The 26,312-nt window shown below is 40.0% G+C and overlaps 1 protein-coding gene across 8 annotated transcripts in view; it reads left to right on the top strand.

Moving 5' to 3' along the window:
- LOC116393066 (myosin IXb) overlaps positions 1-26,312 on the top strand; it is a 27,580-nt gene continuing 1,268 nt past the window's right edge. For 2 of the 8 annotated variants that reach the window (XM_031864989.1, XM_031864995.1), the window contains exons 1-40: positions 1-80; positions 841-1,660; positions 7,343-7,437; positions 7,646-7,708; positions 7,800-7,899; positions 8,831-8,931; positions 10,391-10,514; positions 10,841-10,930; positions 11,086-11,202; positions 11,572-11,706; positions 12,023-12,144; positions 13,012-13,153; positions 13,470-13,659; positions 13,983-14,058; positions 14,596-14,688; positions 14,810-14,849; positions 15,311-15,433; positions 15,735-15,815; positions 15,923-16,033; positions 16,623-16,745; positions 17,153-17,302; positions 17,682-17,824; positions 18,315-18,638; positions 18,837-18,918; positions 19,154-19,348; positions 20,323-20,429; positions 20,559-20,635; positions 20,898-21,082; positions 21,960-22,064; positions 22,214-22,384; positions 22,486-22,530; positions 22,626-22,737; positions 22,853-22,926; positions 23,016-23,208; positions 23,617-23,745; positions 24,276-24,381; positions 24,604-24,735; positions 25,050-25,173; positions 25,523-25,623; positions 25,722-25,846. In XM_031864989.1, coding sequence (XP_031720849.1) covers positions 16-80; positions 841-1,660; positions 7,343-7,437; positions 7,646-7,708; positions 7,800-7,899; positions 8,831-8,931; positions 10,391-10,514; positions 10,841-10,930; positions 11,086-11,202; positions 11,572-11,706; positions 12,023-12,144; positions 13,012-13,153; positions 13,470-13,659; positions 13,983-14,058; positions 14,596-14,688; positions 14,810-14,849; positions 15,311-15,433; positions 15,735-15,815; positions 15,923-16,033; positions 16,623-16,745; positions 17,153-17,302; positions 17,682-17,824; positions 18,315-18,638; positions 18,837-18,918; positions 19,154-19,348; positions 20,323-20,429; positions 20,559-20,635; positions 20,898-21,082; positions 21,960-22,064; positions 22,214-22,384; positions 22,486-22,530; positions 22,626-22,737; positions 22,853-22,926; positions 23,016-23,208; positions 23,617-23,745; positions 24,276-24,381; positions 24,604-24,735; positions 25,050-25,173; positions 25,523-25,623; positions 25,722-25,846 — 5,491 coding nt within the window. In that variant the 5' untranslated portion in view covers positions 1-15. The other 6 variants (XM_031864993.1, XM_031864996.1, XM_031864990.1 and 3 more) reach the window with 6 other exon arrangements.

Genomic DNA, 26,312 nt, shown 5'->3' with positions numbered 1-26,312 from the left:
GTGAGCGAAACGGGGATGCAATTAAGAGACTTGGGACGTACCCACTGTCACCTTCTTTCGCCCCGACACAAAGTCCCGTGGTGGGTTTTTTTTCTCCTGTTGGCTGAACTGTGACCGCTCTCAGGTCAGTGAAGGGAAAGACATTTATTTCCAGCTCGTCGACGGGTGGGTGTGTTTGTGTGTGTCAGAAATCGAGGAAGTAAAGTGAGCCTAACTTTTCGATCAGGACGACGCGGAGTCATTAATCTCGATTTCTTAAAGAAGCTGTAGTCTATAAGAGCGTTAACGTCTCCGAACAGAAGGGAATATACTTTCTATCATTTAAAACGGGTAATAAGCAGCTTCTTGGCTCATCTTTTTGTTGTTGGGGAAACTCAGGTGAATGAACTTTTTTTCTTTCCTGAGGTTGTGCGGTAGGAGTGCGTTAACGCCAGAGATCCTCTTCTCGTCGCTTTCAGGAGTATTTCGGCTTTTTAAAGATTAAAATGAGTGTTTATTTCTCAAAAGGTCAGACTTATTTTGACATTTTGGTTTTGTTTGACACTTTTATGGACGGATGCATAAGTGGGAATTTGAATGGGAATAAGGAAAATGTCGGCTGTCGTTTACACAGCAGGTAGCCCTATTTGCATGTGCAAACAAAGGCAATTTGATAGACATGCGTTTTTATTTGCCTGTTGCAGAAGTTTTTGTACCAGAAATAAATACATTTTACACTAAAGAACATGTTTAAAATGCAAATCAACCTTAGATTGACCTGTGCTCTTACAATAAGTCCTACTTTTTATTCCCCTTCATGTTAAACTGCCATTTGGTCACATAATGTGTGTGTTTCTACAGTGGATGCTGGCAGAGAGTACGCCCAGTGAGTTATGCTGACGCCTGTCTGCATATCAGGATGAGCACTACAGAACATGATAGAGAGGCCCGTGTTGTGCAGATCTACCCCAGGCTTTCCCAGGACACAGCCACCTACTGTCCCCTGCAGGTCAGCGCTGCGGACACGGTACGGACGGTCATCCGCAATGCCGTGGTCACTCTGGGCCTGGATGCCAGCCGAACGTACAGCCTGCTGGAGGTCAGGAGACATGGGAAAGAGGAGAGGCTGCTGGAGGCTGGGGACCGCCCTTTGGAGAGAGTTCTGCTGTGGCCGCCAGGGACACAGAGGTGGCACCCTCAGAGCCATGGGTACTACTTCATCCTGCAGGACCAGCAAGCCAACAATGGAGGCAACCAAGTAGAAAACAGCGGTGAGGACTATGCGGACCTCTGTAACCTACAAACTGTGACCGAGGAGAGTATTCTGGAGGCTTTACGCCAGCGCTTCTACAAGCTCAAAATCTACACCTACGCCAGCAACATCCTCATCGCCATCAATCCCAATAAGTTCCTTCCTCTTTACTACAATCCCAAGTATGTCAAGATGTACGACAACCAGCCACTGGGCAAACTCAGCCCTCATATATTTGCCATAGCAGACGTGGCCTTCCAGGCAATGCTGAATCGGCAGGTCAACCAGTGCATTGTGTTGTCTGGTGAGAGCTGCTCAGGGAAGACTGAGAGCAGCAGTTATCTCATCCACTGCCTGACGGCCCTCAGCCAGAAGACGTACTCCAGCGGAATTGAACGGACCATCCTCGGGGCCAGCCCGGTGCTAGAGGTAGGTCACAGTGATGTGAATCGCCTGGAAAAACAACTAACACCCCCCGTCTGTTGCAGCAGTCCACATTGTTAACTTTGTAGAGGTATGAAGATGAGAGTTGAAAACTTTTGTCTCATTATCTGTATCAGATAACAAATATCCTTCAAAAGGCCAAGGGCCAGGCAATCAGTCGATCAACAGAAAATTAATATTAATTAATATAATATTATTAATCGGGTCATTCATCAAGCAAAAACTGACAAATATTTTCTGGTTCCAGATTCTCAACTGTTAGGATTGACTTCTTAAAGGGACAGTTCAGCCCCAAATCAAGACAATCTTACCTGTAGTGCTATTTGTCAACATAGACAGTTTTATTGTGAGTTTCTAGAGAACTTACACAGCCTTACAAGAGGCTTAACGGCTGGAGACGGCAGCCTCAAAATGCCACCGTTTAGGGGGGAGAGGGCCCGCAAATGTGAATTTCAGGTATGTCTGCACTCCCACACACACACACACACACACACACACACACACACACACAGAGGGATGATGAGAGGAGATGCTGAGCACAGAAAGAGGCGAGTGTACGCCGTCCACACGAGGAGTAAAAACAGCACTTGAGGACTCATTATGACACATTTTGTTAAAAAAAAATATGTGTGTGTAAGAGTGAGAGACCGAGATTGTGCTGCTTTAATGACACGACTCCGTGCTGCCTCTTATTATGGTCCCGTGGGCGCTGCGGATTGAGCCCAGGCCAGTCGCACCAAAACAATTTAGATTGATAAATAGCACAACAGGTAAAATAAAGAATATGTATCTTTGATTTTGGGGTGAACTGTCCCTTTAACATTAATGCAAATAGAGTATCTGTATTTCTTTTATCACTGCTGGTTGGACGAAACAGGCAATTTAGAGACTTCTTTCTTGTTTTGTTGGTCAGAGTTCAGCTAACTGAAACTACTTTCATACAAATAACCCACTCTTTATTCATATCCTTCTCTTTAGACCTGTGACATAAAGAAACCACCTCCCTCATAGGAGAAATATGTAACATCAGCACCACGTGTTATTCACTTCCTGCAATGAAAAAGAGTGAATTGTTGTTATCAACAATAACCACAAAGAGGCTGTCTGATCTATGATTTGGAAGAACTCTGGTATTTCAAATTCATCAGGGCAACAAACATTTACCAGTTTGAATAGTAATACAGAACATCTGTATAGTTCATGCTGAATTTTGATGATCAGTAATACGGTATATTTTAAATGTCAGTGTTTGCATAGTTTGTATCGTGACATTCCTCTCACATTTGGATTTAGTTCAAATCAAAAAAGCACAAAAGAGCAAAACTAGGAATTCAGACTTTTAAAAAAACCCAAAAACTTCAGTCTCACTCATTTAGGTTAAAAGGTTTCTTTATTGGTAGCCACATGTGTTCCAGTAACTATCTCTTCAATGAGTAACGGGGCGACACATTTCCCCGTGATGTGTGCTTTCTGTTTCAGTTCAGTTTATTGAATTGCACAATGTGTTTAAATGATGACTGACAAGAAAACCAGCTTTACTGAACTTTTTGAGAACACATCGCCAAGTGGGAGCCAATGCATTAGTTGGTTTCCGCTCATTTATGATACAAAACAAATTGTTTTATTTCATGCTGCTTTCGAAAGTGCTGCTTGTGTCTCTTCACTTTGCACCAGTTAAATGTGTTCCAGCTACCAATCAGTGTGAAAGTGCACATAGTATATCCATCCATCAATAGAGTGACTAACCTTTTTCACCAAGGATCCTGGCCCGCTTTGTTACTGGTCACACACACACCCCGACACACACACACCATGGGGTCAGCTTATCATTAGAGATTGACTAAATATGGATTCTCTCTCTGAACGAGTCCAACGTGTTTCTTAAGCAACAGCTGAAGTATTTTTCCTGTTAACTTCTTGGCAGTGTGTTCTTTTAAGCTCTTCTCCTGAAAGGCATTCAAGGAAGCAGAGATTTAGCTGGAAAGTGGCTCGTTGTTCTGTTGTGATTTTTTTTTTTTTTTTTTTTTTACTGGGTCAATAAGGAACAAACTTAGGGAAAATAGAGATGTCATTGCACAACAGTTAGCCTTAGAACATGCACAAGTGTTTACACCCAAACTGGATATCAATGTAGGCCAAGCCAGACCTATTGGCAAGCTGCCTACTGTCGTAATGAGGATCAAGTTGTGTGTTAATCAGTTGTTGTTTTTCTATATGGTCCTGTAGTTTGGCTGCTTTGCAAAACACCCTCTGCTGTCTTTGAATTTCCTTTATATGCACAAGTCTCACCCTAAAATACTTCTTCCTTTTTACCTGGAATTACAAAACCGTGACTTATTTTTCTTTCCTTCTATCTTTGAATTCAATGTTATCTCACTTGACATCAGAATGTTGCGGAAACTGCACACGATTGTGACACTGCAGCCTATCACAGTTGTATTCAAATATGGGAAAAAATGTGCAGTAGGTAGCCAGCTCCAGAGGGGTAGTTTGCAGGGCGTTGTCTTTGAGGGATCACCTGAGAGAGAAGAGAAGCAGGAACGTGTCAGAACAGGCTCAGCCAGGTCTGTGGGCAAACCTAGGCCATGAAGTCTCTCTCACTCTCTCTCTGCTCTTTCTTCCAGCTTTCTTCCCCCTTTTGTTCAGCTGTGTTTTGATTGAGGGATCTCTGATTCTCTGAGGTCTACGTTTTCAAGGTGTAATCTGGTCGAAACCATTTTTTATCCCAATGTTCTCTTTTGTCTGAACTTTAAGACACAACTGATGTATATCATTTTCATCATTCAGTATCCCGCAATTCATTTAGCATCAGTTGTTTAATACAATGTTCAGGTGGGGTAGATCTGCAACTCACAAAGTCAGATGTGAAATCTCACATCACCACTAGGTGGTCATTGACCAGTCGTTCCCAACCGGGGGATTGTGACCCATTCAAGGGGTTGCAAAACAAAAAGCAAGCAGACAAAAAACATTTGTGCTAGAAAAAACAAATTAATTTTTTTCAGACCGTTTTTTTTCTTGTGATTTATAGGATTTTTTTTGAAACCTTGAGGCCTTTAACACTCCATTGTCATAGTTTCTTTCCTTTTTAGCAGCCTAATATACTTTGTAGACAGCATTAGAATTCAATTGATTAGGGCTGAATCGAACAGTTATTTTGAATGTCAATGAATCTATCGATTATTTGTTTGGTTAATGCCAGAATATAGTAAAAAATGTCAACCTCAATTACAAAGACATTTGTAAGTGGCATTTTCAAACTGCTTGATTCTGTCAGACATCAGCCCAAAATCCAAAGACATTTAATCTATAATGCTGTAAACTGGGGCTGAGCAATACATAGATATTATATCAATACCGTGATACGAGACTAGATAGCTTAGATTTTGTCTATTCTAATATGGCACTTGATTTTCTCCATATCGCCCAACCCTAATGTAAACGATAGAAAAGCAGCAAATCCTGACATTTGAGAAGCTGAATGCAGAGATTGTTCGATTAAATCAGTTTGTCCATTTTCTAAATAAACAGTATTCCCCGTGTCCATCATCTTTCGAAGTGAAATGTCACAGCTCATTCGGTCAAATCAGGCGTCATCGAACCTGTTCCAGTTTTCCACTGGTATTTCCCACATTTCCCACCAGTTTTTCGAGGCCAAATTCCTGATGATAAGCCTGGAATTTGTGTTACTTGACAAACAAACCAGCTCTACCTGAATGCATCATTAGTTTTTGGAGGAGTGATTTCAACCTGGCCGTCCCTATGATAGTGTCCTTCAGAGGATCTATACCTCAAACTACGACGTGGCAAACATCTGTTTCTCTCCCTCCTCCACACACCGTCTTCTCACCACGTGCTGTTCTTCAACGTCTTCATATATGTTAGATTGATCTGGTTGACAATGAAAACCATGCTCTGTATTTACAGAGGTGCACAGGGAAGGAACATTCCAGTAATTCAAAGGTTTACCTGCCAGCGTGCATTCAGTACATTCTGCAGGTCTGGCTCGCTCTTTGTGCAAGCATTGCCTGTTAAGACACGACCATCAGCATATCTCCATCTGGAATGAGGGAGAACAGTACGTCAGACATGGGCTCAGTTTGGATTTTTATTCTCCTTTGGGAAATGGTTCAAACTTGGGAAGTAAAAGCTGATCCAGAGTCAGCTGCAACCATTAGCACTCATAATCCTGTATGTGTCAGTCAGTGGGGACTCTGCGTAGGTGGAGTCTGTTTAGTTGTTGATAGTGAACCTTGGATACCGTCTCTAGTCACACAGAATAACAAAACATGTAACTGTGACGTCAATCATAAAGTTTCCTCTTGGGATGCGGCTAATGAACAATCTTCATCATTGATTATCATAGCAGTTTGTTTTTTGATTAATTGTTTAGGTTAGAAGATGATGGCAAATTCTCATCCAGTTTTTCAGATCCCAAAGTGTTTTTAAATTACTTGCATTGTTAAAAAATAAAGTTATTTAATTTAATGACTTAAAAATCAACTAATGTTGGCCGTTTATTACAAATAACTTTGAATTGATAAATTCATCAATTGTTAGGATCGCTGTCAATTTTGTGGTAGTTGACTAATCAGTAGTTCCTTCTCACCAGATTTAGTGATTTACCATTCATAACATTGGTGAAACAATAGCAGTTTTCTTTAAGTACTGCTTCATATTATCATACATATCAAACCTTTTTTCACCTAAGTTCATTAATAGTTTTCAACTGTAAGAAAAGTTTTGTGTAGAGAGAAAAAAAATGTTTTGCCACAATTGTTTGTTGCTGTAATACTACTTTCGGCCACAAGAAGCTTCAGTGCAAATCTACTAAATATGACTAAAAGCATTCGTGTTTTCTTTCAGTGAGTTTTAATTTGCATAACTTGTTAACATACAACATATGTACCTTGTGTTTAGAATGCATGGAGGAATTAAAACTCACCTGGAAGACAACAAAAAACGAAATGATCCTGGCACAGAAAACAATTTAGATCAGACTTAGAAAATGGATCACCAGATTTATATTTCCTCACATGCCTCTTAGGGCCTCTGTATCAGTGAGATGATGCCTACTAACTCTGTTTTCAATTGATGTCTAATTTGTCTGAATGCTGATTCTTTCTCAGATGTTGTTGCAGACGACGCGCATGAGAGCGGCTTTGCTTTCACTTAATTTGTTCAGAGCAAAGCTGCAACAAATAGTGGGATAATCAATCAGTCAATCTTTTTTGGACAAACCGAGCAATTTCAAGACGTCACCTTGGGCTCTGGGAAGTTTTTGACACTTTACCCAAAAATGTTAGACTAAAAATGAATCAATTAACCGAGAAAATAATCAACAGTTTAAGTGATAATGAAAAGTCCTAGTTCAGAGTTGGGCCAACTTGATCTTCAATGTTTCATAATGTTGCCAACAAAAACATGACCATAAAAATTAGTATTTTCCCCAACAACAGCAAGATCCGCAGATGAATGGTCCTCATTTTCTGTCGTTGGACCGGGAACGACTCTGCCATCCAAAAACCAAAGTTATTTATTGGATCGCTGCTCTGTGCTGTAAACATTTGCAGTGTTTACTTGTGGGTGCCAGTGTCTGTGAGAAATATGCCTACACATTTGTCTGTTTATTTCAGTGAAAACTTATGTTCGCTATGTTTTAAACAGGCCTTTGGCAACGCTAAAACGGCAGAGAATAACAACTCCAGTCGCTTTGGGAAGTTCATCCAGCTCAACTATCTGGAGAACGGTGTCATCAGAGGGTAAGGCTTCATGTTTTATGTTTCTCACCAACCTTCGCTACTTATTTAGTAAATCTTCAAGGCTTCTGCAGCAGAGTTTACTTTATCTTGGTTGATATATTTGTTTAGTTTAACAGTTCGTTTTCCTTGTGTCATAATTGTGCAATGTTGGCAACCGCACCAAAGCTTCATAGGTTTTGTTGACATTCTCTTCTTGTGTCTCTTGCAGGGCAGTTATTAAGAAGTACCTACTGGATAAGTTCCGCCTGGTGTCCAGAGATCAAGGGGAGAGGTATATTAAAGACACTCGGAAACAGAGTTGAAATGAAACTTACGTGAGCCCTGATTGTGTATAATGGTGCTCTGTGACCTCTGACCCGCAGGAGCTATCACGTGTTTTACTATCTGCTGGTGGGCGCATCCAAAGACGAGAAAAAGGAGTTCCATCTGTTGAAGCCGCAAGATTATCTCTACCTCAAGCAGGTACCTTTGATCCACACACTTTACAACAGCAGAGACGGGGGAGGACCAGCTTTATATTGTCAAACGGGGAAAACCAAAGGTAGATGTTTTATAGAGACAGACCCACAACATCTAGAAACTTCTCGCTCACATAAAACTGTTAAACTGCAGTTAAACTAGGCTTCACTAAGCTGCTTTCCCTCAAAATCATTTTATTATATTGAGAATTTCAGGCCATGTTCACATAATGATACTGTTGCCTATTTAGTCCTTTTTATTTATGTCTTTTAAAAATGTTATTATTTAATTGAACCCTGGTGTGGACTAAAAAACACACTGACACCAACTGAAAAGCTTTGTTTCTGTCTGCTTTCAAGTAATCTTTCAACATGGACTAACCACCAGCAATTTCCCATATTCTCCCTTTTTTATGTTTTGTGTTTTGAGTTAATGATTTATGGCGTGCCAGCTGCAGTCTCAACTAATTCTTATAAATAGCTTCTGTACGTCTTTTGTTATAGCTTTGGTCAAACATTAGGATATAAATTATAATATAATACATGATATAATCTAATATAATAGCCTTTTAGCTCAGTCGGGTGCAGCATAGTTTACTGTCACTCACTGAATTTACCTGTAAAATCTTGTATAGCCAAGTCAATCTATTTATAGAGAGCACTTACAAATAACACATGTTGACCAAAGTACATTATAGAGAATCAGATTAAACCTCAAATATTAACAAGAAATCAATGAATTAGTAAAAGTGAGGGAGTCGATCATTTTGGATTAAAACAACAACAAGAAAAGAGACAATTCCTTTGTCTGGTTTCTACATGTGTGGACCTTTTAGATTGCCGGTGTTCTCTGTTTCCATTCATACACCTCTGTGGCTGTGCGTTATAATATTAAGCACCTCTTTCTCTTCGTATCCCTTCTGATTGTTCTGCAGGAAGTGCTCCCTTTAGATGACGAGGAGAAACTTGGGCATGAGTACAAGAGGCTCCATCAAGCTATGGAGATGGTTGGCTTCCTGGCCTCCACCAAGAAACAGTATGTATGATTTTGATAATAAACAACACAACAGCAAAGCTGAAGGCCGGAGTCAAACTGACCAGTGTAGCTTTACTGACCTTTTAGGACAAGTTAAAAGTTAATTGTCCAGTGTAAAATGTGCCCACAAAACACTTTGTTTGTAAATAATAATTAGGTTATTTTTCTGTTCAACATAACACAACAGCACATGCCAGAAGACCAGAAATGTATATTATCATTATTCAGCGCGCTCACTTGGAGGAAGAAGAAAGCTAGGATTTACAGCAAATATTTGCTGTACACAGCCCGACATCAATCTCAGTCAGACGGTGTATACAACGCTTACACACAGCTCACAGATAGCTGTTACAATCGAAAGATATTGTAGGTAGGCAAAGTCATTTGTTCTTTAACTGAACACTGTCTGAAGAGTTCCTCATTTCTACACTGGTGTCTGTAACAGGTCACGGCTTGTCAAGTCAAGCAGGGGAAAAATGCGGTAAGCGTGTCGTCAAGCGCCTGACGGCCTCAGGACGCCTCGCACACATTAAAGCGTGAGCAGCATAGTTTGTAATCTGTTCAGGTTGGTCGTCCTGGTGAATAACCACACTGAAGAGACAGTGACGGCTTCTACAGAGCAATGCACAGTTGGACCTTGTTTTGTTGATTCTCACTTAGGTGAGCTGCAGCATTTATTCATGAACAAGCGGAAACCTGCACTGTACATTTACTACCGCCTGACAACGTTACTGGTCATTCCTTCTCTGCACCCGATTGTCAACACCTGTCTGCTCTCTGAGTGCATCCAATGTCAATCTCGCTCTCCTCCTCGACCACACACTCGCTACAGTTACTCTCATAACATATTCATCAAACTGTGTCGACACCCTAAATATAGGATTGAAACACCACGTTTGAAACATAATGTGTATATATACAGGAAAATATACATTTATACAGAAAAAAACAGTGACACAAACTTCTGGTCTGAGGTTTTCAGGTGACGGTAGTGACAAACACGTTGCGCAACAACCTCGTGTGTATTGAGAAAGTTGGTCACGTGATTGATCGCAGAGGCAAAGACGTCATCACTGTCGAGCCCATTCATTTTGAAAGAACAAGGGCCAATGGTGTAACTTCATGGCGTCACCCGTCATCACCTATCGACTACTATTATCCTCTACAGTACTAGACGAGCTCAGAAGGCAACACTGATATAACATCAACATAGCAATGTTCAGCTGTTAGCTACACATGCACACCGGCCTTTGGGTTATTAGAGACATGCCGAATATGAAACAAGTCAGTCAGATTTGTTGTTTAAATGGATATTGAGATATCTCATGTGTATTTTAATATGGATATTTCATGGAATATAAAGTATGCAACTGAAAATACACAGCTAGTCAAAATGATGTATATGCTTTTCAGCCAGAAATAAGCCATCTGTCTGTGTGTGTCTACTTCTACTGTGCAGAATATTTTCCATCCTCTCTGCCATCCTGCACCTGGGCAATGTGACGTACACACAGTCGGAGGCCACTGAAGTCCTGGATGTTGGACCTGCTGAAGTTTTGTCCACACTGTCTAACCTGCTCAAAGTACGTTCCCGAAGTGAAACAATTGATTATGCTAATTGCTAAATTATCATCTGGAGTTATCATCTACAGTCTCCATTTGATTTCTGGTGTTCAATAAAAAGCCTGTACTTGGGATGAAATCACAGTAACTCTTGGAAATGAACTGCGTCATCACTACACCTAAAATAGCTCTCTGTTGTTGTTTAAGAACAAACATGTTTCAACCTGTTGTTGTTTAAGAACAAACATGTTTCAACCTGTTGTGTTTGAGTCATTACTAGGGCTTTTGTGTGGGATAAATAATGTGTGACAGTGTTGTGAAACTCTCTGTATAACTGTTTTTCTAGGTGAAAAAGGAGCAACTGGTCAAGGCTTTGACCAAGAGGAGAGTAATGACCGCCAACGCCACCGTAGTATCGCAGTACACACTACAAGAGGTATATAGTGAAATGTAGTATTAGAGCTGCCCCTTTATGTTTAATTATTAAATATGATATGAATATGTTTAATATGAGTTGAGGTCTGCAAAAGCTTTTTATTTCACTTGAGTTTGAGTTGTAATTAGCTTTGTGTGGTGTTTCTGTGCGTTTAGGCCTCCACAGTGCGGGACTCCATGGCCAAGTCTTTATACAGCGCTCTGTTTGACTGGATCATCCTTCACATCAACCACGCAATGTTCAACAGACGAGACATGAAGGAGTCGGTCACCGTAAGTCTCGCAGGCATAAACTGCAGCATTGGCTGCAGGAGGCCTACATGTTTAGTCAAATTGGACAGGGAAAAACTACTTTCAATCTGCATGATTTTGACTTCAAAGTTAATTTGCCCACTGGAACATTTTTAAATCATATTCAAATATAACAAAGTATCATCAAATGCAATGCTGAAAAGGGAATTATATGATGTGCTCTCGTGTATCTGAAGTCAAAGTTGCATTTCATATCAGAAATACAAACATGCATAAGAACATAGGTTTATCGTCACTTAATGTAGCTATTGAATATTATGATCAAGGTTCTAGTGTGCTGCTGTTTTGTATGTTGGTTATGAATTGTGCTGTTTTCTGTTGTGTTTTTAGTGTTTGTCCATCGGCGTCCTGGATATGTTTGGATTCGAGAACCTCCAGACAAACAGCTTTGAGCAGCTGTGCATCAACTACTCTAATGAGAAACTGCAGTATTACATCAACCAGCACGTCTTCAAGCTCGAGCAAGTCAGTGTTTTTTTTTTTTTTCTTCATTTGAATCTTTCGTGACATTCAGGGGTGGTTAGTATTCATTCTGTATTTGGTCTCTGCATGGCCGGCACTTTTTATTAAATGTCCTTTAAGTGTTTCTTGGTGCTTTCCATTTTTTGTTTATTATTTTTGAATCCAGTTGGCATTAAGTAGTCTTGAAACTTGCAGACACTGTATTTACTGTTTGGCTGTTACGAATACATCTCTTCGTCAGTGCCACAGAGACACATTAATTTACATTTACCCCCGAGTAACCGATTTACATATTTGTTGAAATTTCAATATATTACAGGAAGATTATGTGTCAGAGGGCATCACCTGGCAAAACATCGACTACACTGACAACAGCGGCTGCATTCAGCTGATCAGCAAGGAGTCAACTGGACTCTTTGACCTGCTGGATATGGAGAGCAAGTAGGTGAACATGTAACATTCCCCCCCGCTGTGATTTCTCACACTCAACATATGATGGGAAATTAGCAGTAGCTAAAAAGGCTGTGATGCACTGCATTGGACACTTGTTTTGCAATTCTCTATGTATATGTATTTGTCCTTACCAAATAAACATGAAATTAAATTAAGTGATGGTAATATCATATTAATATCATATGGGTCAAAGAAATTAAAATGCATGTTTCGATCCTGCTTGGATCTTTGTCGGGTCAAAATGAAAGGATATCAAATTCATGTTACATGGATGTCAACATGCCTTAAGGAAGCAAAACTGCATGCATGTTCATTGTAAATTGATATTAGAAAAAACTCAAAAAAATAAATATTATTTTTGTATTGTATAGTTTTTTCAGTAAAAATTCAGTGAAATCATCATCTCAGCAAGTGTTTTTCTACCTTTCTAGTCGATGAGTTGATGTTGCTGTTGATATTCTTTACCACATACCGTATGTTATGCATATGTATTCGTATGGTGAAAGTCAACTGTTGATTGAGTCCCGTTTTAGAAAGAGCTTTGTCCGCTTGGCTTTTCGCTTGCTATGTTAACATTTTGTCCGAGCTGTGTCCGCTATTTTCGTAGATTCCTCTTGGAATGCGTGCTTACGATCTGGCACCTGGTCGCTATGTTTTTTTATAGAGGTTGGTGCCCAGAAACGCCCCGAACAACACAAAATAAGAAAATACAGGCAGAAGGCCTGGTCTCTGCAGATACAGACACCGCCACACAGTTCTAGTGGGTTATAACTGAGGATTCCTTTGTATGGGTCGATACATTGTTTTTTAGGAAACGGATACTGATATTCTGTCTTTCTCTCTGTGTATCTTCAGAGTCCCTCAGGCCACAGATGAAACCCTGTTGGACAAGTTGAAGCAGCAACATAGGGACAACCCATTATTTGTTCTGTCCTCACATGGAGAGCCTACTTTTGTCATTCGACACTTTGCTGGAAGGATTAAATATCACATCAAGGTGGGGTATATTTCCCACACTGCAAACATCTTTATTCTACAAAGTAAATAATACACATTTGAAATTCAACAAAAGTACACTGTAACACAGTGATGGGTCTGCAGTAGCCTTGTTAGATAAGCCACCGTGAGAAAAACCTGGAAAATCTTTGAACTAAGTGAATGATTAATGCTGCGCCCTCCCCCCAAGAAGACTGTTGTTGCACTGTGAAGTTGAAGGTTGTGAATACAAGTAATGCATGTGGGGCTCCCTTGTGCAACTGCAAGAAGAAAACAAGGAATACAGCATGTTAATCGTGATTCTTTTTGTTCTAAAGGATTTCCGGCAGAAAAACACGGAGCACATGCGTCCTGAAGTCATATCACTTCTACGGAGCAGCGAGCGGGCGTTTGTTCATCAGTTGGTTGCATCCAGTCCAGAAGCTCTGTTCAGATGGGGAGTCCTCCGAGCCACCATCCGCATCCTCGCAGTATTCAAGAAACTGGGACGCCAGCGGGCAGAATCACGTAAGTAGCTTTAGTTGCTAATCGAGCTGACATCTAAGCATACACTCTATATTTATATGTATTTATTTGAGTCACAGACCAAAGTGATGTCTTTTTGGTATGACACATGTATTTTTTTTACATGTTCATTTTCAGCAGCTGAAATAATTCACCTTGTTTAAAAAAAAAAAAAAAAAATGTCAGATGCATCTTTGCAGGAATGACATGTTTGTTTAACTGATGTTTTCTGAATGACTCAGTCAGCTTCCATCTCATCAACATGTTCTTATTCTTTTGAGAAATGTTTCATTACATACAACTGATTTGTTGTTTTGTCGCCACAGTATCTGCTCGACGAGGCTCTCGCAAAACCCTCAAAGAGATGAAAAAGAGCAGCAGTGCTTTGGAGAGACTGTCCAGGTAAATGTACTACACTAATGCGGTTATAGTGGATTCTACTGCCACTGACACGTCTCTGTTCCAACTTACTTTTCATTATGATACAACCCAATGTATTCAAACTGACAATGGGTTTTAAATCAGGCAGGCATTTTCTGTTTTAGAGAATTAACAATTGATTAACAACTGTAGCGATCGATCATCTAGATTACATCACAAACACAGGCACAAATACTATATTAATTACTTTTTCATTCATTTACTCATTTATTCTTAGATAATTAGTTAGATAAGCTTTATTTATTAAGGATATCTCATTGAGATCTCTTATGAAAGAGAAGCCTTAGACCATATTACATAAACACAAGATCACAACAAGAAAATGTATTCTCACAAAACAACCGTCACACTCTTTTTCAAAGACAAAATAGTGACCCAGAACAAACAATGCATGTGCCTTAACATTAATGGTCACCTGTTACTGTATGCTTGTCAAAAGAAAAAAATACACCTTAAAATAAATAATAAATAATAAAAGTACCTTTCTGACATTTACAGCAACAGCCTGACTCTGGATTTCTCCTTTGATCGCTCTGATGAACATCCTCTTGATGCATTTGAAGACATCTTTGTCAATTATGAAAAGAGAAAGTAAGTGGGCCTCATGGCTTTAGTTTAAACACACTGATTTTGATGTGTTAGCTTTTTTGTTTTTTATTTCCAGAGCTGCATGTTGAATGGAAACACTTCATCTTTTTTGTCTTTTCTGCAGGAAAAATCGAGGCAGTCGACACAAGCAGCTCATTCCAAAGGTAAACTGCTAATGGTGGTGTAGGAGCCACATTAGAGTTAATACGATGTTTGGTTATTTAGTAGCAAAGACGTTGACATGCTCCTTTAGTAAGGCTACTGATTACGTCATAGCATTGAGCACAGAATGAATCTGGTTGAGTAAACTTTTAAAACAGAGTCTGAAGATTCATTTTGCGAGAAGGTTATTTGCCAATACACAGACGACAACAGTGACAGTGGTAATGTGGATTACCAGAGAGAGAGAGGAGATTGCTGCTACAAACGGGTGCAGTGTTGGTGAAGCTCACAGCTTTTTACATAATTTCAAAACCAGCACTCTTACACTGATGTTTGTCCATCTTAAAAAGTGAAAATGAGTTTGTTCATTCTTCAGCTCATCCTTTCATCCATGTCTCCCTCCAAAGTCCTTTTGTTGCGGGAGTCAGAAAGCTTACAGACTTTATTCTGTTTCTTCAAACAGAACCTCGTGGATTTGCAGTCCCTCAGACATATTGTTGGACTCGCCGCACACGACCAAACCAGCAAATTCATCTTCCACCCTCATCGGAGGACAATGCCCCCGACAGTTGGCACTCAGTTTCAGGTTTGTTCTCTCTGCACCTTTTGCTGACCATTATGGCTCTGTTTCATAAAGGATAACTTTAATCATCACTTCATGTTGCATTCATGTTTGTGGCAGGGAAGAGTTTGATTCAAGTCTCGAAATGAGATTCATTGTTTGCAGAGGCCGACTCACGTACTGTACTACAAGAGTACAGAGAATGAAAAGGGGGATGGCTTTTGAAAAAACTCCAAACAGTTCCTTTCATTTTAGGAAAAAGATAATATACTATCATAATAACAAAACAATCAACCATCGCTCACTGCACTTCTGTGTCTCACAGACCTCACTCGGAAAGCTGATGGAGGCAATTGAAAAAGCCGAGCCATTCTTTATTTTCTGTGTTCGCTCCAACGCTGAAAAGGTAACGGCATCTGTGATTCTGTTCCATCATCCTCATTGTTAATGTAATCCTACATGTTGGACCGTATAACACAGGTCATCACTGGGGGAAATGTTTTGCTTTTGCAGAAGGAGCTGCACTTCGATGATGAACTTGTGCTTCGGCAAATCAAGTACCATGGAATACTGCAGATGGTTCAGATCCAGAAGTCCGGCTACAGTGCCAAATACACATTCGAGGTGGGCAATCCTTCTGAATTATGTTTTTACGCTTGGTTTAGGTGAAAAAGTTGGTGTACCGTTAAAAGCAAAATTTGACAAAGTGCAATGGAAACAGATTTAGCAAATATATGATGAAGTACATGATGCATGAGACTTCCACTTCCACTGAAGCTTCTGGTCTGCTGAAGAGATGAAAGATAGCAGCAGATTAAGGAGTCTCGTCGTTGCTCCACACAGATCTGATGTGACCTTCTTCACATTATTACATTAAAAACAAACAGAAATGTCATATTTCTATCAAGTTTCCTGCAATGTTTTTCACCGTTTGAGGTCGACTGGTGCTCTTTTAATTACATCATCTTGCTGCGCCCTCTTCTTCTGCAATGGTGAAATGGTTTTCCGACTGTAGAATTGGTGCCACCTACTGCTCATCTGGGTGAACCAGCTCCTAATAATTGCATAACTTTAGCGGATGAAAACAAACATTGATTCGCATGTTCTTTCGCAGATTTTATCGAAATTCAAGTTTGTGACACATTTAGAAGGAAACCTGGCTAGTGAGAAGAAAGCACTTTGCACTTCTGAAACCATTTTCTTTTGATGACAGGGATTTTTTGAGAAGTTCAGAATGTTGCTTCCAAAAGGAGCTACTGTGACGCCAGAGCACATAACTGAACTGCTTGAGAAGATGGAGCTGGATAAGACCGCTTATCAAATAGGAAAAACCAAGGTAAATATTCTTGATCATGTCAGTCATTTATTCTGAACTTATGGTCCTCTGTATCACAATGGTCAGAGGATGAAACGTTGCCATGCCTGGGAAATTACTTCATACTTAGGTCACCCATGAGTACTGCATGTACCCTATTTCTGTTGATATGTTTTGAATTTAACGCATCCAACAAATGACGTGACAAGCAGGAATTTTGTGAACATTAAAATGTCTCTTAAAGTTCATTATTGTCATGAATCACTTCCTAAAAAGACATAGCAGATTTCATGCTTTACTTAAAGTCATAAAAACACATAAAAGTCACATAATGTAAGTAATGCATGTATTAAAATGTACCACAGATAACACAGTATAGATGTTCCCAGTGGTTTCATCATTTGTGTGGCTCTCTTTCATCTACTCAGGTGTTTCTCAAGGAGAAGGAGCGGCAACTGCTCCAAGACACTCACAACAAAGAAATGATGCGTCACATCATCATCATGCAGCGCTGGTTCCGTGCCATTCTGTTAAGGATGCACTTCCTGCAAAAAAGAGATGCCACAATGATTATACAGGTACCATTCATCGTATAAAATACTGTAAAAAAGAGCAAACAACAAAAGAAAATCTTTTTATTATTTACAACAATAGAGTATTAAGTGTTTAAGAACAAATACTGACACCAGTGCCAAATAGCAATAACAGTAAATATAGTAAAATAATAAAATAGAAAAAGTAAATTACAACAATGTAAGATTAAAAAGTAAAGTTATAAAGTGTATAAGAAGTAATACAACAGTGCCTAGTAGAAACTAAAACAGAAAAATAATATTGTACATCCCTGTGTCTTTCCTACTCGGTATCCTGTCGAAAAAAGAAAAATAAAGTCACACAAACGAGTTAAAGTACAACAGATTAAAGTTGACAGAGGATTTCCGGTGGTTTTTTTTTTAGAGAAACTGGCGTGGGTTTTATGAGAACCAAAACCGAGCTGCTACGGTGATCCAGACAGCATGGAGGAGTTCACTCAAGAAGTCAAATCACCAACATAAGACGGATGATAAGAACATGTCCAAGGCCCGGCCTGGACGGGACAGGTACGTACTAAACCTACACAACTGCATGTTTTTAGAAAAGAAGCCAGCACATGTATTTTAGCAGGTTCCCCAAGACACGTGAAAATGAAAAGTGTAAATATTGGGTCCATTTTGTTGACATAACATGACGGGTGTACTGGGATAATGTGCTGCATGCCATCCACCCAACCCTGACTGAAATGAGCCTCTATGATCACAATTTTACTCAATGTTTGTTTAAAAACCAAATCAAATAGTGCGCTTGTCTTTGAAAAAACAATTTTCTTACAAAGCCATAGAAGCAATGTAAATAAAAATGCTAGTTACTGTAGTGGTCAAATATTAAAAAGCATAAACAAATATTTTTGGCATTTTCTGTTCTGTTCAGTTTACTGTACAGCATGTGCATTTTAGGTGGAATTTGATTCCAAACTGAAAATAAAGCATAAGCCTTTGTATTATGGATATGTTTTTGTGATGCCAGTCTGATTTAGTGGCTCTTACATAACAGTTTGACAAAAAGGGAGTTGACCAGGCAGCAAAAAGTGGAGCTCAGCCCCAACAGGACCCAGCAGAGGTCCAGGAGCAGAGAGAAGCGAGAGGGCAGAGGATCCCCTCCCCCTCTCAACAGGCCCCTCTCCCTCCCACTGGAACCTAAAGTTGGCAGTGATGACCGCACCAGCCCCTCTAAAAGCAGCTCGCTACAGCGCTACACAGATGGTGGGGCCTTCAAGGAGAAGGCGGAGCGGTGGACGGGAAGAAAGAGCGACGGAGAACGGACGGATGAATCAAGTCCAGAACTACGGCGGCGACAAGGCGTTCGGAAAGAGTTTCAGTAAGCATCCTAAAGTCAGAGAAATCTTTCTCCACAAATGTCGGACATCTGTTAATATGGCCCCAACAAGCTCTTTTAATAAATCATAAACTTCCTTTGTGTCTACATGGCAATCATTTTTATCTTTATGCTGGTACCAATACTTGCACAGTCCCACAATAGTCCACAGCTCTGCTCTTCTTTCCTTCTGCAACGCAGGCTCAAAGGGAAGTCCTTGTCTGTTGATGAACTATCAACGATCAGCTCATCAGGCTCTGATGGCTCACCCTCTACCAACGAGGTAATCTTTGTCAATATGGTATTACATCATTTTAGAAACTCTAGAACATTCAATCCATTTAACGTTTTGCTCCTCATACAGTTGCAAGTGTCCTGTACAACAATAAATGTTGGCATTTCAAAGAACTGTAGTTATGTGTGCTGTAAACTGACAACTACACAAATGGAGGCTCCTTACGCATGAATCAAAGAAGGGCTCCCAGTCTGTGCCTCATCACGTTTCCTGGCCCAATCAGGTCAGGGTGCGTTTCCGCAAGCAGCCCAAACGCAAGCGGCGCTTAGCCTACGCCCGCAGCAGTCTATTGAACTTTGGGATCTCCAAGGAGAGCGAGTACTGGAGCTTTCCGCTGCCTCCCATCAGCCCCCATGTAGCCAACCTGAGGGGCGCGGCCAGTAGCATGGATCTCCGGGCCTCCAAATCCCAGGTCAAGGTACTGACCGAAGGGACATTTAGACCGACCACGGCTCTCCTCTGCATGCAGGCCTTGCATGTGTATGTCCCAAACGGATTGAAGGTTGCATTGCTCTGGGACACTTATCGTTTCTGTGCCGCAGCCAAGGAGAAAAAAAAAAAAGTTCTCTCGTTTCCGAAACACAAAAAGGAAATCTTAAAAGCCCATTTCTGATATTGTTTGACTCTTTTTTTTTTTTTTTTTTTTTTTTTTTTTTTTTTCTTAAATGAGCTTCAGGTCAGCAGGTACAGTTCAGAGTTACCACAGAATATGGTGTATTGCTTTTCAGTCACTGTTTCTTCGTCACTTTAAAATGAAGACGGGGATTGTAACTTTAATTATTTTAGCTTGTTGCTTAATTTCTGTTCATTTTGTTCATGTTTATAGTACAAAAACCTAAAATACCATACAATGAATGAATTATGATTAATGAATCTGATTTAGGCAATTATATGACACTATTTGATTTTTGTTCAGTCTTTTGTCTTTTGTCATGGACACACTTTAATCTACTGTACATGGCATCATAACATAAACTAATCATTGAATAAACATCACTGGAATATTGTTACTCACAAAAACTCACATTTAATAATGAACATAATTTATAAACGGGGGAAGATTTAAGAATCACTTGAATCTGTAAATAACAAACGTTTTAACACAATGTTATTGATATATGTACTAACTTTGCTCATACAGATTAAATCCAAAAAGGTCAACGTTCAGCTGGTGGCAGGAGACAGTGCAGCTTTGCATGAGTTAAAAATGGTGAAGGACTACTGCTATGTTGCTAATAATTCATCAGTTTTATGTGGTGTGGTTTGGTGGTGGTGCAGCCGCTGCATGGTGGGGAAAGGTGGTTTTCTTACGATAGTTTGTTCTTTCGAGTTTTTGGTTAGCAAGTTATATATTATGGCTTAGAGCATGTTCATGTTTTGATACTGTTGCAGGTACCAGCAGAAACTGATGGGTCAAGGTTCAGTTTTCTAGCCAAAAGCACCAATGAGGACTCGGGACAACGGGGATCTAACCAATCACAACTCACAACTCCTGAGAGGTAAAACTCTCTCACTCCAGTTCAAAGGAAATTGTTCAATGTTTTCAGGACCAAGCTTCATGTTTTAACAATACTTACTGTAGTTGATATATTGCTGCATGGAGTTGATACAGACTGTCTTTTGTACAGGATTTGGTTTCTCAGCAAATTCCTGAAAAAGCGGGCGCCTAAATATTCCCCGGTCAACGACCCTCCATCAAATACAGGTGACCAAAAGCAGCAATCTTAATATATTTAGTTGTACAATGCAGAGTATTAGAAATATACTCCTACACTTTAAATATGAAGCAAAAGGGACAGTTGAAAGCACTGTAGTAAATGTATGTGGGACTTATCTTTACTGCCATCTGGAGGTTATTTTCTGATCATCTTGAAGAACAATCCTGTTCATCACCAGTAGATTTCTTGTTAAACTGTTGAACTGTCGTGTCAGACTAATAATGCCACATCTCCCTCGTCTGACTGCAGTCACCTTGGCCAGCTACACTCCACATCCCTACCACAGGTCAAACCACGACAGTGAGAGGGTCAGCCGAAACCCGACCATTCGAATCAGCCGGGCCACACGGGCGTTGCAGGGTAACACGTCTCTGGACCGCGAGATCACCGACCCCAACGAGCTGCGAAACCTGGACGAATTCCTCGGCAATCAGGTGAGATCTACACCGGAGGAGGAGAGCAGCTAACTCGGGTTTTACTTTCAGCACGTTCAAATCTTGACACACATATGGCTCTCGCTTGTTTCTACTGTAGATGTGCAGTCATATACTGTCGCCCAGCTACAGAATCTCACACTTTTTATCTATCCACAGAATAAATATACATTTAGCACACACATCCAGCTGTCATGGATGGGGCAGTGTGAGTGGCTGAGGGGCGATATGGTGTACATAACCAACAACAACAATGTTGTTAAAAGTGGCATTATTAAATTAATGTGTAACTGGGGGGGAACACTGTGAAATAACTTTGGTAAAAGTGCTACAGAGTCATTTTAAACTAGATTATTTTGTAAGCATGCAACATTATAAAAACAGGATTAAGGGCTATTTCAACTGTTAATGAACAACTTTATTAATTAATTCATAAATTAATCTAATAAAATTTGTTTTTAAGTCTGTAATTTGTATTTTTATGTGAAACTTATTTGCTGCCTTCTTAGGAAAGACTCCCTTGGAAAAGAGATTATATATCTCGATGGGATTATCCTGCTAAAAGTAAAGGTTCAATAAAGGTCAAATTAAAAACTAGCTCGATTTTATGTGTAGAGTTTTGATAATGTATGAATTCACAATTTACTGGTCAATGTACACAGACATAAAATATATGTAATGTGTTCATTTTCATAGTGGAAGAGTTACACAATTTTTTTTTTTATTATTATTGTCCAATCTCCAAAGAATGTTACCCCGGCAGCCAAAAGGTTAAATCACAGGCCACTTAACCGTCCTTTGTTGCATGCCATACCCCTCTCAAATGTGAAAAATGTTGTGTTCCACCTGTTCATACTTTCCTCGTCTTGGTCCTCAGGTGAATGAGTTGCGAAGTAGAAAAGATCTGTCACCAACAGAGAGCATCTTCCTCTCAGCCACCATGCAGTTCAGAGATACCATCAAAGGCATGTACTCCGTCAAGGTCAGTTCAGCTTCTTCCTCTGTACAATCTGTAAGTCTTAACCATTAAGTCACTTATTGTTGTTTTGCTACTGAATGTCTTACAAATGAGCCAAATTAAGATGGTGGAAAGTGGTCACTGACTTTTCATGAACACTCTGCGACCAACAGAAGCCCCAAATTGGCTACAAAGATCTGATGAAGGGCTACCGCAACAAAGTGAACACACTAGCAGGGTCCAAGAAGAAGACGGAGGTCTCGTTGGTGGTCAACTTGTTTCAGTCTGTGCTGGACGGCTTTATAAGGGGCGAGCGAAAACGAGTGAAGTCTGAACCAGCCAAGGTAAATCGGAGATTTTCAGTCAATCGTCAGTCTCTAAACGACTTGGTGGGTATAAACTATCCCTTGACTCGTTCATAAATCTCACTTCTGGCTTTTCTCAGGCCACCAAGACGACGACGAAGAAGAGGAGGAAAAAGGAAAAATGTGTACGTTGAATATCATTATCTGCATTGTGAAGTTTTTGCATTGCACGTCCATGTAACTCATCCCAGTGCATTGTCTGTACATCCTCTCTCTACAGCCTAATAGTCCTCTGGATCACCTGTTCAGCACATACCAGGTGAACATCATGCAGTCGTGTGACTTGTGTGGCTCCTACATCTGGGGAATGGAGAAAGCCTACATGTGCAGTGGTGAGTTCAAAGAGCTGCATGAACACAAAATGTGGTTGTTTTTTTAATGTTCAAAAGAGGGACACAATTAAATTTAACTCTTTTTTTTTTTTTTTCCCTCTTTTTTTATTTTAAGCTTGCAAGTTAATATGTCACAAGAAATGCCTGTCCAATATCATCACAGATTGCTCGACACGCTGTGCCAGACAGGTAGATTAACATTTTTAAATACTCCTACAAATACCATATTATGATAGAATAACTTTATTTTAACCTCCTCTTGTCTTTTCTTGTGATAGGATGACAGTGTACCAGGCTCCCTTCACTTTGGGGTGCAGGTGTCTGTCCTCACCAGTAAAGCCAACCCTGTGCCCAAAGTGGTGGAGTTGTTGCTGATGCACGTGGAGCTGAACGGCCTCTACACGGAGGGTATTTACCGCAAGTCGGGCTCAACCTGCCGAGCGAGGGAGCTCCACCAGATTCTGCAGACTGGTAAGTAATTCTCTGCACACCAGCCTCAACTTGTAATGCACAAAATGTTGTTTTAGGAACACAACAAATCTATTCAAATTAGTCAGCTTATGTTAGAGTTCAACATAACATTACACGACTGGTGTGCAGCAAGGACAGCCACAGGATTTCCCATATTCTCTCTACATTCTTTCACTCCTCTGTTATTGTGTATGTTCACTTATTTGTTGTTGAAATTAAGGGAAATAATAACTTCAGAACTCATGATACCTTGTATGCTGTGTTTTTAAAACAATTTTAAGGAACTATAAAACACAATACTTTGAATCACATCCTTTGACCCCTGATTATGAGGAATGAAAAGTCATAATAATATTATTGTATGTTTTTTGGTGCGTTTCATCTGTGTGTTCTGTTTTGTGGCATTAGATCCTGAAGGGCCCTGTTTAGACAACTACTCCATCCACACCATCACAGGTCTGGTTAAGCGTTGGCTCAGAGAGCTGCCGGACCCCCTCATGACCTTCTCCCTCTACAGCGGCTTCCTGCATGCCGTGGGTGAGTAAATATTGATGGTATGTTAAACTGAAAAAAACAGCCAATCCCCACATTGGAGAAGCTGCAACTAGTCATTTCTTTTGGCTTATTTGCTAGAAAATTACTTACCGATGAATCAATTATTAAAATAGTTGCCGATCAATGAATAAGAATAATCCTTTGAGCTTTATTTATGATCTACTTGTCATAAGTGATAGAAATTCCTGATATGAATGTTACTCTGACCAGATTTTCAAGTTCTCTAGGACTGCTCCCTCTAAGTCGATTAGTCAACTAATCTGTTATTTTGGTTTTAGTCATCTAAGATTTCTTTAGGCAATTAGTCATTTTTTAAATGTTTTCTCATGCTGAATGACTTATTTCAAAAAAACTTATATGCACTTTATAATTTATAGTGTTGCTTTTGTGTGATTCTTTGTGGAGAACCTTGGTTCTACAGATCTGTCGATTAAATCAACTAATCGATTAGACGCCAAAATCCTTTGTTTGAAGGGCAACCCTGTTGATCTCCATGTTTTTTTTGGCCCCAGAGCTGCCAGAGAAAGCTGAGAGGATAAGGGCTGTATACCAAAAGGTTGATGAACTTCCGCCTGCCAATTACAACACGTTGGAGCGACTCATCTTTCACCTTGTCAGGTAGGACGATCCCTTATTCCCTTCTTCTGTGTCTACTCATTAACTGTAATGCTTATGTCCTGTCTGTAGCCAAAAAAAAAGATTTCCACAATATTCTAAAATGTGTGATGCGAAGAATCCTCCACTCCTCACAGTGATTATTTGATTCTGTTGTCGACTTGTGTGAGATAAAAGTCCTTTGAGAGCTTCATGTGAGTGTCTTTTTTTTTTTTTTTTTTTTAGGGTTGCAAAGGAGGAAGAGCACAATAAGATGTCACCAAGCTCTCTTGCTATCGTGTTTGCCCCCTGCGTACTGCGTTCACCTGATGTGGATGACCCCTTCCTGGGTATGAAGGATGTGGGCAAGACTACAATGTGAGTGATACTGCACACTCCACTCTTCAGGACATTGTATTTTATTTATTTGCAATTTTGCAATACAAAGTGGAAAGAGTGCAAATACAAGAAGTCTAAGATAACAATAAGGTGCAAATACAAATATAAATACAGTATATACAATCCAAAAATTAGTACGGATCATAAAGATATAAAGAGGTCACCGGTAGGGATCAGTCTAGGTGGGGTCCTCAAAATACTGTACGTGCTCTTGTTGGATACACGGTATTTATTTCTAGAGATGGACATTGTTTTTATGGGGGTGTATTCATCTTCGACCGTGTTGCCTGCAGGTGTGTTGATATCCTGATCTGTGAGCAGCTCAGACGCTACAATGAGAAGATGCAGAATATCCAGGAGCTGGAATACGCAGAGGCCCTGGCTGTCAATCAGCTCAAACTGAGGAGACAAAACACGGTGAGGGAAAACTTCGAGACCAAAAGAATAATACCTGGGTCAATTTAAGTTTTTACATCCGGCAATCTGGCTGGAATAAGATACATAATACTGAGGAAAACTGGGAGATGGCTAGTGTAAGACAGAGTTAGCCACACTGTCACCCAATATTTAATGCATATAATGTTTAATCAAAGAAAAAACACCTTTTTTGCATCTAAAAGACTTGATGGATACACTTTTACATTCTTAAGAGTATGTTACAGTAGTAGCTCATTTTTTTGGAATAAAATGAATTTGATTTGAAGCCAGTGTCTTAATTTATCAGCTGAAACCCAAACCTACTCCAACCACTGTGATCTCTGTGCAGCTTGTTGAAAAGCCTTCAGAGCTCGATGTTCCAGACCAAACAAATTCTGACGAAATGGAGAGGACCCTCATCGATAGGATCAAATCCATCAAGCAAGAAAAGTGAGCTGAGATTCTTTTCATTGAAGTTAAATGCCCGGTGGGTAATGCATATAAATGACATGAGTTTGAATAATAATATCTTGTTTTGTTATTTCCAGGGTGGACTTGGCCTGCAGGTTACCTGACCTGGAGGAAGAGCAATCTGACAATGACAACCTGGACTCATCGTCGTCGATGAGCTCAGACAGTCAAGAGGACATCCTGGGCAGCCTGGACTTGGAAGGTCAGTAGAGAGATATGGTATGTTCCCCTTCCTATGGATCTAAAGAGACAGATCATTAGAAAAAAAGAACAAAAATGTTGATGTGATTAGGTCGTTTTTTTTCACCGAACTGAGACAACAGCTTTTTTGCAGGACGATCCTGCGTTGTTGTTATTGTTGTTGTTTGTCGCTGGACTAGCCTCATACAAATTCATGAGAGGGCTGTGTTCTTTTTACACAGGGATAAAGTCTGGACATGGCCAAAGGCAGGACAAAAAACAATCAAACCTGCCTTTACATCACACCACTGCACACTTCTTATACTCTTTAATCATATACTGCCAGTTCACCCTCAGTAGAATAACTGATTCTATTTATATCAAAAGTATTTTGTTCATCGTTTCCAAAATTAAGCTACAATATCAAACCAACACAAGAACTTGGGATTGTGTGTGTGTGTGTGTGTGTGTGTGTGTGTGTGTGTGTG

Source organism: Anarrhichthys ocellatus, unplaced genomic scaffold, assembly GCF_004355925.1.
Source record: "Anarrhichthys ocellatus isolate YVR2014 unplaced genomic scaffold, GSC_Weel_1.0 scaffold32, whole genome shotgun sequence".
NCBI classification, from domain to species: domain Eukaryota; kingdom Metazoa; phylum Chordata; class Actinopteri; order Perciformes; family Anarhichadidae; genus Anarrhichthys; species Anarrhichthys ocellatus.
Note: the sequence above shows the minus strand (reverse complement) of the source record. Positions and strands in the feature narration are given on the sequence as shown.